The following is a 14085-nucleotide window of genomic DNA, read 5'->3' as shown; positions in this document are numbered from 1 at the left end:
AGAAAGAGAGGTACATAATTCAACAAATTCAAATGGGGCAAATCCTCATCAAACATCAATACATAAGTCATTTTAAAAAGCAAGGAATGCATGTAAAACAAATGATACATTTTTCGTCTCTTGTTTCATTTGCTGCAATTATTCAATATTGCAAGAATATTTTTGACAAATGGCAAATGCCTTTTAATTGTCTAAAACAAAATATTTGAAGAAGTAAGAATTTTTTTAATACTGCAAAGTTGCATTCCTCTATTTAGCTTTTTAAATTTTCTTTACTTTAGCAGTTCTGTCAAAATACTCATAAATTTCATTCAATTCAGAATTTATATAATTATGAGAGTCGAACTTCTCTATACGACTAACAGATGCTGTAAAGCAGAATATCATGTATTGTTTAACGGCCTCCATTTCTGTAACTAAACGACATATAGTTACAGAATTTGCAGCGAGTCTGTTAAACACTGCGCAACAGATTATTTGGCATTTCACTTTGCTGGCTTAGTTAAGCAATACGTCTTTCCCATTCATCTGGTAAACTGAGTTAATACGAGCAAATTTGAAATCTACCCATTTTAAATTTTTTCTAAACCGCTTTTGGTGAATTTCATATATTGCGTCATTTCCTTATAGTGGACATTGAAATGTTTTATTTCTTTCTATGCTTTCGTTTCCTAGAAACCTTACATCTATTTATTCAAAACACGTTCTAGGCTGGTGAACTCTACTTATATGAATTGTTGTAAACATGAGTCTTTATAATGAACAATTTGTCTAATCTATTGCAATAATATCAATCATCATAAATTATCTGAAAGCAGACGTGAAAATACTTTTTGGAGAAGCAAGTTTAAATGTTACATAATTATAGAAATCCATACTTGATTTAGATAGCCAAAAAAGTTTAAGAACAAATGATTATATGATTATATTGATGATAAGCCTTACATAAATAAAGTAAATGTTTTACTACAAAAGCTTTAAAGAAATTAGTAATCGTTCACCTTCTAATAAATAGAAAATAAAGATGATATCAAGCTCAACAAAAGCGTTTCTTGGGACTCTCATAATCCTGTCTATTAGTGGCCAAATAGTAAATGGTAATGACGACATATCAATCTGCAAGAAAAGCTTAGAGACATTAAAAGACAACGTGAAAGAATGGATGGAAACTTGCGTTGATAAAATGGCAATGACGATAACACAACTGCATGCAAGGAAGTAAAACAATACAACAAAGAAATGATGCAAATGCAAACAGAAATGTGTTTTACAAAGGTATAATCTTTAGATTTGACAAATTTTCATAGTTTCTTGTTCATAGCACCAAAACAATATTCAACAAAATAGGTAGAAGTTGTGCAGCCAATCTAATTTCAGTTATTAGTAATATTTCTACAGTGAAAATTCTTTCTAAAAATACTTATTCTGGTCTTTCACAAAATATTATGATCGTAAAGTCTATAAAAATTTGCATTTTTAATCCACTCTCATCGTTGTTATTTATATTTTTTATTATTTATTTAGATGTTTATCCAAAGCCATATTTGATTATTATGAGCTTTGATAAAATATACTCTGTTGATTTTATTACTGGAGATATTCATGTCAGCACTATTAATGGCTCCAGTAAGAATAAATCTGACCATGCATCAAGATATAATGACATAGAAATTGATGTAGTTGAGAGTGTGCTTTACTACATTGATGACAAAGATATCAAACGGGGAAATCTTGACTTGACTAGAAACGAAATTTTTGCGAAAAATGTTTCTGTTCATGATATTACAGTTGACTGGATTGGTCGTCGTATCTTTTACATTGACTCCACGAACATTATCTACCAAATTTATTTGAACTTTACATTACAAAAGAACATTACAAGTGAAATGAGGCTTCAACCAGGCTTACAATTTTCCAGCATTGCATTTGACTCAAAACATGGGTAAGGCGATATTGAAATTCTTTTTATTTACTTGTAAGCGTAAAATTAATAAACTATGTCAATCTATTGGAGGGTTTTCTTAAGTAAGGTAAGAGTTTTTGTTTTTAGAGATGGTGTTTTAATTTAGTAGAAAAGTTAAATTTTATAAGTCCGTATTATGGTTTGTTATTTAAAGGTATAAATAATAGAGAAAAAATCGATTTTGAAATCAAAACTTGCTTTTTCCGAGGGAGCGAATATTAAGTATTTTATGATAGTGTTTTATGCAGTGCGGATTTTAAATTAAATGAAATTTTATAAATGAATAATTAACAATTCGAAATATGCGGTGCCTGCATTGCTTGACCAATGAGAGCAATGTATCGAAACCTGAATTTTTCTGAGATAAGCTTAAATTCTCCAAAAAATTGCGAAGATCGTATCTTCATTTAATTAAGTATTTTGTTGGCTATAAAGAAACAAACGTCATATAGTTCGACAGATTTTTATTAAAATCAACGTCTTTCGGAGAGATTTGGCCAGAAAAATTTTACTGCGTGACTATAAGGCATTTCAAACCAACTGCAATAATGAACACGTTTCGTGTGATTATTCAGCACACATGCAGTAGAAAATAACATGCAGATCCTGAAATTGCAAAAATCGACAGCGATATTTAGGTTGAGCAATTAAAGAGCTTTTAGAAAAAAGGTAACAACGGAGGGATCAATGTTTATATATGATGAAGTCATTAAATGAAATAAAACAGAGCGGTAGAAACTGAAATAAAATATTAAATAATTACTTTGCACATAAAACTTTAGTCAAATACTCACAGAACCTTGGCTTTCCACAACCTACAAAAAAGAAGTACAACTTCACTGTGCAACTTAGTGTTGTACATTTAATTCCATTACTGGCTTCGGCTAGCCACCTAAGAGCGCTTTTCTTTGTCAGAAAAAACAATTTGCTTGACGCCTCCATGGTAATCATATGCTTAATAAGATATGCCCTACACAAAAGATTTCAACAAATTGGGAGCATTGTTTGTTGCTATACTGTGCTCTTTTGTATACTTTTTTGAGGCAGTGTAAGAGATGTGCAACAATCTCAATACGGGATGGCAATAAAGTTCTAAGATATTCACGAGTGTGGTGAACTTAAAAAACTTCAACTTTTCGTTTTGTAATGAAGATAAAAAGAACTACACACATCACACATTCCAACGTAGTTACATGAAAAATATAAAAATGGATTTTAGTTTTCAAAAATGTGGCAATTTAAATAGTCATAATCAATGTATCAAGTTTATAGTTTTTCAAGCCTTCTTTTACCTTTAATTGAATAGCAGAGCATATTGAAAAGTCGAGAGCTGCAAATTAAGTGGCTGCACACTTCCCTTTAATAAGTCCAATCACACATCCAATCAAATCACCTAAATGGAAAATCATTTCACGACCTTTAGTTCATGCAGTGTTTCTTAGTGTAGCTTAGGCAAACGTTAGGTCTGTGGCTGCTACACTGATGATGAATCTGAAGATAATAATCATGTGATTAAAAAGAAATTGGCTTAAAAGCCTTGTGGAGCGAGAACTTTCTGAATATGTTATAATTTACGACTTTAGAATAATTTCCTCTTCTAACGATTCCTATGAGCTCTCCATTCATGAGAGCCTTCTAATCAATAAATACAAGACTTCACTCTTCGTGCAAGGAGGTTCCATTCCACTTAACCTCTCTTAACTTCACTAAATTTTACTTCCCAACGTCTTTATCATGTAATCCATTTGACAACGTCTCCTTTAGTCGTAATTTAACACCTTTTGTAAATACAATATCTTGTCTTAAAATCTCATTTTAAATTATTACTTGCCTGAATATGTCTTGAGTAAGGACGAAACGTCAGTATAAATTCAATTTTACAGCTTTTGGTCTATTTCTATAGCTCTAATTAAAACTTTATGTTAGGCATTAATTGTTATCATATTACAAGAAAAATTAAGTTTTACGAACACAAAAATCCAAAAGAACGGCAATATATACGAGAAAGTTTTTAAAGAGTTCGGGGCAAGTTGCAATGAACGACAAGAAGACATGGACTTTGCTGTTACTCAAATGCGTAATATATTTAAGAAATGTATTGGAGAATGCAAATATGCTGCGATGATAATCAAAACTGCCAGTTGCATCAAACATTTTCGATAAAGCAAAGGCCATAGTGTTCCAGCAGTTTTTGCAGCTTGTCCAATCCAAAGATTCTCAAAAACACGAACATGACATGGCGATAGAATCATCATTTTTAAATGATACCAATAGCGTTAGCTCCAGTGTCAATCTTTTTCTGATTTTTCAGAAAAACAATGAAAAAATTTGACAAATAAAAAGAGAAGGTTAAGGTAGTTTTAAAAAATCGTTTGTCCAAACAAACTGAAAAAAGTATCAACAAAAGACAATGTTTTTGAAGCTATAGCTCTTTTAAAGACATTTGTGGACGATGATCCATCCAAGGAGCTGCTACTTTTCATGCAAGATGAAACTGAAAAATTAAGAAAGCTTAAAATTGAAATGACAAAGCTTTTTAATTTTATATCTACATGAAATGGTGCATATCATTTACCAACACCAAATTTTCAATTCGAACAAAAATTCCACGCATCAGCTAATTTTCAGCATTATCAATTACCAACACAATTCATTCAGCAGCCACTCCAAACTACAGCATTACTCTTTCCGACAATAATCTCAAACAATACCAATCATTATAGAAGTTATGTGAATAAAATAACGTATTACATTTATTATTATGTTCTGAACCACATGCATTGTTTAATTACTTCATATATTTTAGTTCAGTTTTTAAAAGAGAGATTTCAAATGATAAAGGTGATCTTTTCCTGTTAGTTACAATAGCTTTATGTTGCTATATTATCAAATTTTATAAATATGTTCCATTAAACCGTCTATATATGAAGGTAGTTCTGAATACTTTGACAACATCTTTGTCTAAACTAAAAAAGTATTCTATCTTTCCTTTCTTGCATATATTAGCTTGCCAATTGTTTATGAATTTCAGTACGTATAGAGAAAATTAATGTACAAAACAAATATTTTTATTAAGGTATCTATTCTTGGCAGAAAGTACAGAACTTTTCTTATGGTTATGGAACAAGACTGCAAATAAACATCATATTCTTTCAGTTTCACTTCAGTCAATAGCACATGATCTAACGCTTGACATGGCTAAAGAGAAGATTTATTGGCGAGTTTCAAACGGAAATATTTTTCTTGTGATTACTACTCCCAAAATGTAATTGATTTTGGAACTTCACGAGGTCCCATGGCAGTATTTGGGGATTTCATTTATATCATGACTAGTGTTGGACAAAGTGTCGTTAGTGTCCATAACACAACAGATCAACGTACGAGACGTAAATATTTTCTTCCTGTAAACAACGCTTATCTTGATTTGGCTGTACACAGTATCACTCCTGACTCAAACGGTAGTTAAATATTTACTAATTTGACATAATAATCTAAGACCTGCAAAAACTCCCACGCTAATGTTCAGAAAATAGAAAGACGTTATAAAGTTCAAAGTTACATTACCTTAGTAAACGGTTGTTCTTCCTTCCAAAATTATAGAAAATTTGATGAACATTAAGTTCAAAGTGCAAAGTGTCTAATTTGGACATTTTTGCCGTTTGTCTATTCTTATCAAACTTCTTGGGTGTTAAATTTAAGTCTTTATTGTTTCTTACATCATTTAAACAATTACTTGGGCTTGAAATCAGTCTTAAAAAAAAAATCATGAAAATAGATTGAAAAACGTCCAAATTGAGCATGTTGTGCACTGAACTTAATGTTTATCAAATTTCTTAAAATTTCAGTATATTACAAAACAGAGTTTAAACATTTACATCTTTAGATTAAACTAGATTTAAAACTTTTCATTTTCTTTGTGCATGCTGTTCAAATTGAGGTGATTACGAAGTACTCACATGGTTTTTGAGATTAGTTTTTTCATTCATTGTACTTTAAATAAACAAGGCAAAGCCATGCCAAAATATATGAGCTTTGACACATTTTGTGAGAACTACTAACGAATTGATAATTTTCTGAACATTTTTCAATTATCTAACTTCTTTAGTATATCCCTTATAGTGTCCCAAACAGCCAGCAAATTTGTTCATACTCTGTAAATTTTCAACATTTATTTAATTGTTTTGTTTTTACGAAATGCGCGAACACCAAAATTACCAACATTGCATAACAAACTTGCTTGCTGGGTACGTCAACGTGGATACTGAGTGACAAATTGCGTTCTTTGAGGAAGAATATGTTTCGTTTAAAATCCCTGGTTAATTTTATTTTTAATTTTATTGATCGATATAGCAACAAGCACTTTTCACTTTCCTTTGTGTGGACCCAACACATACTATCGTAAAATTAATGGAACATTGAACTGCACGTGTATGGAAGGATACTTTGGAAAATGTAACTCGTGCAGGAGAGGTATGGATTTATTACTGTCTTTATCAAGATTTTTTATCACCGATCATGAATAAGGAGCACCTCTGTGCAGTTTTAAAACTTTGTTCTTTGTTGAGAATCCTGAGCTGTTCTCTGTGCTGTTGCTTCTGTGCAAGGAATTTGCTGCATCTACATTTTACATGTAACCACAAAAATAAGGCTCACAGCCACACATACAAGTTCATTATTATCAATACAGTCAAGCAGGAAATTAGTAATAAATTTATGAAAAGCTTCAATACACTTAAAACTTCCCTCAGCACACAACATTGAAAGTGTATGGTTCTCTAAATGACAATAGCATATGTTAACATTAACACATTTTGAGTTTCTCTACATTAAGGAGGGGGTAGGGTTAGGGTTAGGGTAAGGGTTAAGGTTAAGTTTAACACTCCTCCTGAAGTTAGTAATGTAACCATGGCCCTGCTAACCTAGATACACCATATTAGACAGTCTTGAGTTTATTATTGGTTGGCTTTCCTAAACTAAGAATTCTGTAAATACAAACTTTAAAAAGCATTTTGACAGACATGCTTCCAGACAGGGCTGCGGAAGATCTCAAAAGTGGGGGCACTGACCGAAAAGGGCATGTGAGTTTGCAGCTTACTGTTTTAGTATATTACAGATATGCATTGCTTCATGAATCATGATTAAGTTTCAAAGTCTGCAAAATATTGGTAGACATTTTTAGAATGCTATGCGTATTCTCTACTGCTCGGCGTGCGTGCTAACAAATTGAACTAAGATGACTACATGAACAATTTTTTCAAGTAATGCGATCTCATTAAAATTTCCCAAAAAATCTAACCCTACGTTCGTTTTTCAGAACAAAGTTCTTAGCTATTAAACGTAAGTCCAGTTCGTCAGTTCTGGCCTTGTTTACATGCATAACAATAAGACTATTGTAGCCTGCTGCCGTCATTGTGCTCCTGAGATGTGTCTTGACAATCCACTGGCATGAAAAAGATCGTTCTAAAGAGGCTGCACTCATTGGAGCAAGAAGGTAAATCTGCAAGTGTCGAACAACATTAGACATTGCCATGACAATCTGCGATGAGTTATTTTCTTCGGTTGAGAATATTGATGTTATGGTGTCAATTGATGTCACCTTCTTTACTTCTAGAAGTCGCTGCGAGATAACTCCTTCAAGAAGCTTTAACTCCGCCTTCAGCTGGTCAAAGTTGAGGTCATTTTCGTAAAGGTGTTCAACTTCATCATTCAACTCAAACTTACGCCCGTTTGCTGCATTAATGAGCACGGTTTTGATGTTCATCAATACAGAATATGTTTTTTGATCGAAGCGCTCCTGTAGTGAAGCCAAGCACGCACCAATTACTTAGTTGTTTTAGCAACATTCTTCTTCGAGTTTCCTGGGTTTTCTTCAATTCCCTGACCAATATCGCTCCAACATCTCTTCTCGAATCATCAGATAATAAAACTTTCTCAGTCGCCTCTGCGTGAAATTTAGACTGAGAGTGTTTTTTAAGTTTTTCTCCGCACTTCCTCCAGTCAATGAATTATCCTAGGAGAAAAGCCTTTTCACCATTATGACTGAAAGTAATAAGGTCTTGACGCATCGCTCTTTTACAGAAGTAACAGGCAATGGTGCCTTTTGTCATGAAGTATGTGACCCATGTATATTTCAAAAATATAGAAGACGGCCAAGTTCTTACATTCGACGATCCTCCTGTACTGGTTCATTCTAGACGTGTGCTTTATTTCTTCTAGGGTAGGATGGTAAGGATGTCGGCCTGTACAGCACAAACGCTTACAATCGAGTCCTAGCAAACATTCCGTTGACTCAATCTGCATAGGTCCTACCAATAGGGCGGTAGTCGTAGAGCTTGGCAAAGACGCATACGTTAGGTTTTGAGAAGGTGTGTGAACTGGCTCGGTCGGTGGCGCGACTAGTATCTCTGAAGACGATGTAGAGTCAGAATCGCCGAATTTTGGTTTGGAATGAGAATGAGGAGATAAACACGTTGATGGAGTTTCTGTAGCTGACGGCAGTGTCAAATTAGACCTAGAGTCGATGTTTTGGTCAACAACGTTCTCTGCTGGAGCACTACTAAAAACTCGTCAGTTTTCGCATCCTTTTAGCTCTTTCTACAAGCTCTTTTTACTTTTCTCGTTTTCGCCTAGCAGCTCTAGGCATGATGATTTTGATTAGAAGTGATTTAAACCGCAAAATTTTCAATTATTATGATAATGAATTTTCAATTATTATGATAATGAATTTTCAATTATTATGATAATGAATTGTCAACAGTTTTGTAGGACCAATGGCCTGAAAGACAATACGACGGGAGCAATGCGTTGCCGTAGAATTTATAGTCTCATGTGGATCATAAATTGCGACTTCTCATTGGTTAAGTCACTGGGCGGACGACTGCGAAGACAACCCCAATCGACAAACGCGATTTTTGATCTATCTGGGTAATCAAGATCAAAAACTAAGCTATAGCTGATTTCGCATGATGCCGACAGACTATGTTCTACTCTCGGGGCTACTTGTATCTAAGAAAAACTTATTCTCTCCAATTTTGCCTAAAACAAGGGCATTTCTATACCATGAAAAGGGCACTTTCATTCCAGAAAAAGAGCACATTTTTCCCTGTTGCAAAAGGGGGGGCACTTGTCCCCAATGCCCCCCCGGCTCCGCGGCCTCTGCTTCCAGACCTCCTAGAATGAGTGCACCTCAATAATATTACATCAAATGTCTTCAACCAATGGATTGTAGCTTTATGAACTTATTCCAAGAACAGACAAATATGGCCGTTGTCCGATTACTCAGTAGGCTATGTAGGCTGAAGCTTACATTCCCGCGTTTTTAAAAGTCCTGTTCTCTTTAAACATAGTTTTTACTCTTTGCCATTCTAGATGAGATAAATGATCAAAATTTCAATAATATATCCTGTTGGAAACTGTACGATATACTATTATAATGCTCTATGTATAGAACTCATAAAGTAGTGAGTTTATCTCGTTCGAAATTTAAATTTATTCTATAATGTTTACACTATGAGTAACAAAACTGAAGCAAAGGCAATGGAGCATAAGAAACGGAAACGTCGTCAAAAGACTGAAATTTTGGGAGAAAGTTATATCACTTAAAGTCCCATAAATTTTTCTAAGCTTACAGGCTGCGCAATTAGTCATCCGCCGCTTAGTATGGATGGTATGCACTGATAATGTTCATTCATAAATATCTTGTTAACTTTCGATGTAAGAAAATTAGGTTTTACTATTAAGAATTCACTTCCTTTAAAACCTAAATAAGCAATATTTTAAGAGGTACAATAAATAAGGTCAAAAATGTATGTAAATAATGTAATAACGTTTTTCAGTAGATGGCATTAAATTTGTACTGGGTTTAATAAAATTTCAAATGACTTTCTTACTATTCAATTTAACGCTATTAGAGTTAGACTGGAATTTTCTATTCAGACAGAAAAAAATTTCATGTAAGCACACATTACAATGAAATTGACTTTATATTCTGAAATTGAGTGCATTGCAAAACAGCATCCCCACTTCAAATGTAATTCACAGTAGTCAATAATATCCATATCTTACATGCAATGCTTGTGTTCTGTAGGTTTCCAGCCTGTGAAACATGAAACAAGCAATTTTTAACAAATAATAATAATACCTAGTAATGATTTCATTCGCTTAAAAACACTTTTTCACAAAATTCAGTCGTTTATCCTATCATAACAGAACCTTGAGAAACTGAATTTTTAACATTTTCAATTTAAAATAGCCAAAGATTGCACTGAGGTACAAAATAATGGCAAGAACGAAAGTGGAGTTTATCAAATTGATCCAGATGGTCAAGGATCTTTTAATGTCTACTGTGACATGACTTCAAATGGTGGTGGCTGGACTGTATTTCAAAGACGCCTAGATGGAAGTGTTGATTTCTATCGTGGGTGGAATGACTATAAAGAAGGTTTTGGTAATCTTAATTCTGAATTTTGGCTTGGATTGGATAAAATATACCGACTAACATCTGCAAGGAGAAATAAACTTCGTGTAGACCTGGGAGACTGGTCAGGAAATAAAGCATATGCTGAATATGATTATTTTGCTGTAAAGAATGAAAATAAAAAATATCAACTAAGTCTTGGTAATTATTCTGGTAAGTTAATACGTTAATATAAACGTTTGAGGAAAAAACATTTTGATATATACAATATTTTTGAATGATATGAGTGATTGCAGTTTGCAACGGGGGATTCTCCAAGTTTTGATAAAAGCGGATAGTAACGGTTGGTTTCGAACTAAAGCCTTGTTTGTCAATAAAAGTATAATTAATTTTGAACTTAAAAACTTACCGAAAAAATACAACAAACAAACATAAAAAGTCGTTCCAATTTGCGAACGATTCTGTTGCAACGATTGATTGTGACATGTAATGATTGTGATTAGCTTATCATCAATATTAAATGCAAATTCAACTCCAGCTTTGTAAATTAGGTAATGATAACCAAGCACCTGAACAACATGTAGCTAATAAACACGACTAAATTATTTGGTACATAAGAGAGAATCTATACTGTGAATATCATTGTCTAATGATCATTGACTGAAATCTTTTTTATACAATGCAAGCATTCAAGTAAGCCCTAGTAAATAATTGTAAATGCAAGGTTCAATGCCTAAATGATATATACATTATAACTTGTTCTTACATGTAAAAGTTTTTTATGAACTTAACAACAACCTAAAACATAACAGAAATTTATTTAAGTTTACATGGACAATTCACATTTATAAGCATGAAACACAAATATATCAATTGAGCCTCGGAAAATACCCATGTACGCCATTAAGTAAGGTCTGTTTCATACGTCAAACTTTACATACACCGAACAGAGCCCTCTATTTGTAAGAGTTGGGACATGTATTGTTCTCTGGTTTGCGAACGTTGACTGGACAATATCGATCACATGATTAATTTCCGCCATTTTCGTTCCTAATTTTGAAATTTCAAGTAGTGTTTATATGGAGATTATTACAAGTTTGTTTGTATTTGGAGAAAATATTTTGATTTTTTGGAGGTATGGCTACAATAATTGATTATTTGATAGCTAAAACATGTAACTGCATCGGGAAAAAAGAAGAAATGGCTTTACGATAGATTGGATTGCGCGTAGTGACCATTGTGTCTATCTGATCTTGACCTAAAGGTTTATTCACGAAGATTGTTTTCGAGTAAAACATCATTGGAAATAATTGTCCTAATGCTAACGATTCAATAGTTTTCTAACACACAAAGCCTGTGCTTTATAGAAAGATTAAGACTTATCATTATGTTCGGAAATGACTCTAATTTACAAGTTCTTAACCACTTCAAGAGATAATTATTGCTAATCCAATATGCTAAAACAATATACTTTCGAATATTGTATTTTGCATCTTTAGGAAATCCTTTGAAAGTATAGTATCAGTAATCATAAATAAAATATTTACTGAAACAGCTGGGTAAAATATATTACTGGTAATGAAATATACATTCTGACTGTAAATTAAACCAGAGCATGTTCAATTTGATTATCAATGATTTGTTCTTGTCTTTAAATAATCAATGATTTGGTGTGGTCTTTGGTCTTTATAATTTAAAAAATGCAGAAGTCTTGTCATTACTCAACTTATTAATTTTTTAAGATAGATTAAAACTTGGATCAGACTCATATACAATGTCAAAGTCTGTACAAACAGTGACATTTGTAGCAAACAAGACTGTTCTTCAACAGCAGAATTGTTTTATAATACCCAAATGCTTCACCAAATAGAAGCCTATACCGTTCTGCATTGCAAGCAATAAAGAAATCAACAACTTCACATTAAATTAATAGAATATTAAAGAGCCACTGCATCTAACAAATATTTTAAATTCATAATTTTCCAGCAAAAAACCTTTGTAATTTGTCTGCATTAAATTTTTATACCTGGATCTCATTGCAATATATGTACTACCTAAGCAAAGTTCCATGACTACAGTGCTTCAAAACAAAACTTTGTCCAACTATGGATAAAACTGATTCAATGGTAGGCACAGTTTAAGTCAAAATAAATTGTAGCAGCTCAATTGTAAATTCAAAATACTTTTAATTTTAGAATAAGATTATTAGTAATGACTTTCTAAAGAATATATTTTTACCAGTTAAGTCGCCTCTACGGTTTCTAAATGTAAATATAACCACAAATGAGCAGCAGTGATTTATTTTGACATACCTTATACCTGCCAAAGCATTGATTCAAATCTGGAGATATGTGTAGTAACGTGTTTTCCCGAACAGGAATATGCAGCCAAAATGTCGAGTATTTTCTTTATTGCTGGTAAATTATAAGCAATGAAAACAAATATCTTGGTGCTGTTGGTGAAAACTGCGAGAATATACGTTCACATAACGTAAAAACGTCTAGCAGTGGGTCACGATTAGTTTCAAAGCACGAACTAGTCAACATCGAATGTAGCTAAAATCTGCAAAATTGAGTTTGGTTTGCAGTAATTATTCACAAAAACGCCAAAAGCTTGATTGTGGTTTCCGATATGTTTAAAATTTCCATTAAACAAGGCGGAATTTTTTATTCTTTTGCTCATTTAGCCATTTTCACACAGTTTTTTTACAAGTTTAACTTGCAAGTAGTCACGAAAATGGCGGCTCCGCGCTCACCCCAGACCCGTTGTCCTAACTCTTACAAATAGAGGGCTCTGGCACCGAACGCATTAAAGACAAAAGAACCATTGTCAAATGAAGATTGACTGAAGTCCTTTTTATATCTAAGCCTCTAATAATCAATTGTAATTGCAAGTGTCAATGCCTAAATGATATATACATTAAACTTGTGTTAATGGAAGTTCAAAAGAATTCTATAACTGCATTAAATGCGATTTTTGAAATGTATTATTTTTCTTAGGAAATGCTGGAGATTCATTACGTTATCATAATGACATGGCGTTTTCAACAAAAGATTCAGATAATGATAAAAGTCGAGTAAACTGCGCCACTAACAGCAAAGGTGCTTGGTGGCATAAGAATTGTTATAATTCTAACCTGAATGGACACTACTATAGTGGCAACCAGTACAAATACAAAGGTGTGACTTGGTATTATTGGAAAGTTTATGAATCCTTAAAGTTTACTGAGATGAAAATAAAACCATAAAGAATTTCCAAAGACTGTGATATTATAAATTTGATCATTATTTCTAATGAAACTTTCAACATATAATAAAAACATTTTAGCTTTTATTTCTTTTAAAACAACCTTGATGAAATTGTTAAAAATGCGTTGGTTAAACAATACTTTTCTAATATTTTCCCTAAAAATTAGAGCTGATTTAGGTAATTACATGATTCTAATGTTACGTCATTTCACTCATTTTTTTAATGAGATGTTGCTCTTTAAAGCCCGGTTTCCATATGATCGTTCCTGTCGTAAGGATCGTCTTTGTCGCTTGCAATTTGTAGAAGCGACAGAAACGATCATATGGAAACGCTCAACTCAAACGACAAAAGCGATCCTTACGTTAGAAACGATCCTTGCTTATCGATCGTTTGAGATAGACTAGAGTTCTATCCTTGCGACAGAAACGACCGGAAACACCTTTTACGCGCTTGCATT

At 32.9% G+C, this 14085-nt stretch overlaps 2 protein-coding genes across 2 annotated transcripts; both read left to right on the top strand.

Moving 5' to 3' along the window:
- The first annotated feature begins 1532 nt into the window (after positions 1–1532).
- On the top strand, positions 1533–5232 carry LOC124454808 (low-density lipoprotein receptor-related protein 5-like). The gene is made up of 2 exons (XM_047005558.1): positions 1533–1942; positions 5040–5232. The coding sequence occupies exons 1-2, from the start codon at positions 1554–1556 to the stop codon at positions 5230–5232; spliced, it is 582 nt and encodes a 193-aa protein (XP_046861514.1). The 5' UTR covers positions 1533–1553.
- Positions 5233–5390: 158 nt separating this feature from the next.
- LOC124454627 (ryncolin-4-like) lies at positions 5391–13828 on the top strand. Its single transcript, XM_047005405.1, has 4 exons — positions 5391–5421; positions 6314–6433; positions 10215–10592; positions 13379–13828. Exons 2-4 carry the CDS (start codon positions 6394–6396, stop codon positions 13624–13626), a joined length of 666 nt encoding a protein of 221 aa, XP_046861361.1. The 5' UTR covers positions 5391–5421; positions 6314–6393; the 3' UTR covers positions 13627–13828.
- Positions 13829–14085: the final 257 nt, after the last annotated feature.

Source organism: Xenia sp. Carnegie-2017, unplaced genomic scaffold (assembly GCF_021976095.1).
Source record: "Xenia sp. Carnegie-2017 unplaced genomic scaffold, XeniaSp_v1 HiC_scaffold_3, whole genome shotgun sequence".
NCBI lineage: Eukaryota > Metazoa > Cnidaria > Anthozoa > Malacalcyonacea > Xeniidae > Xenia > Xenia sp. Carnegie-2017.
The sequence above is the reverse complement of the archived record's forward strand: the minus strand, read 5'-3'. Positions and strand labels throughout refer to the sequence as shown.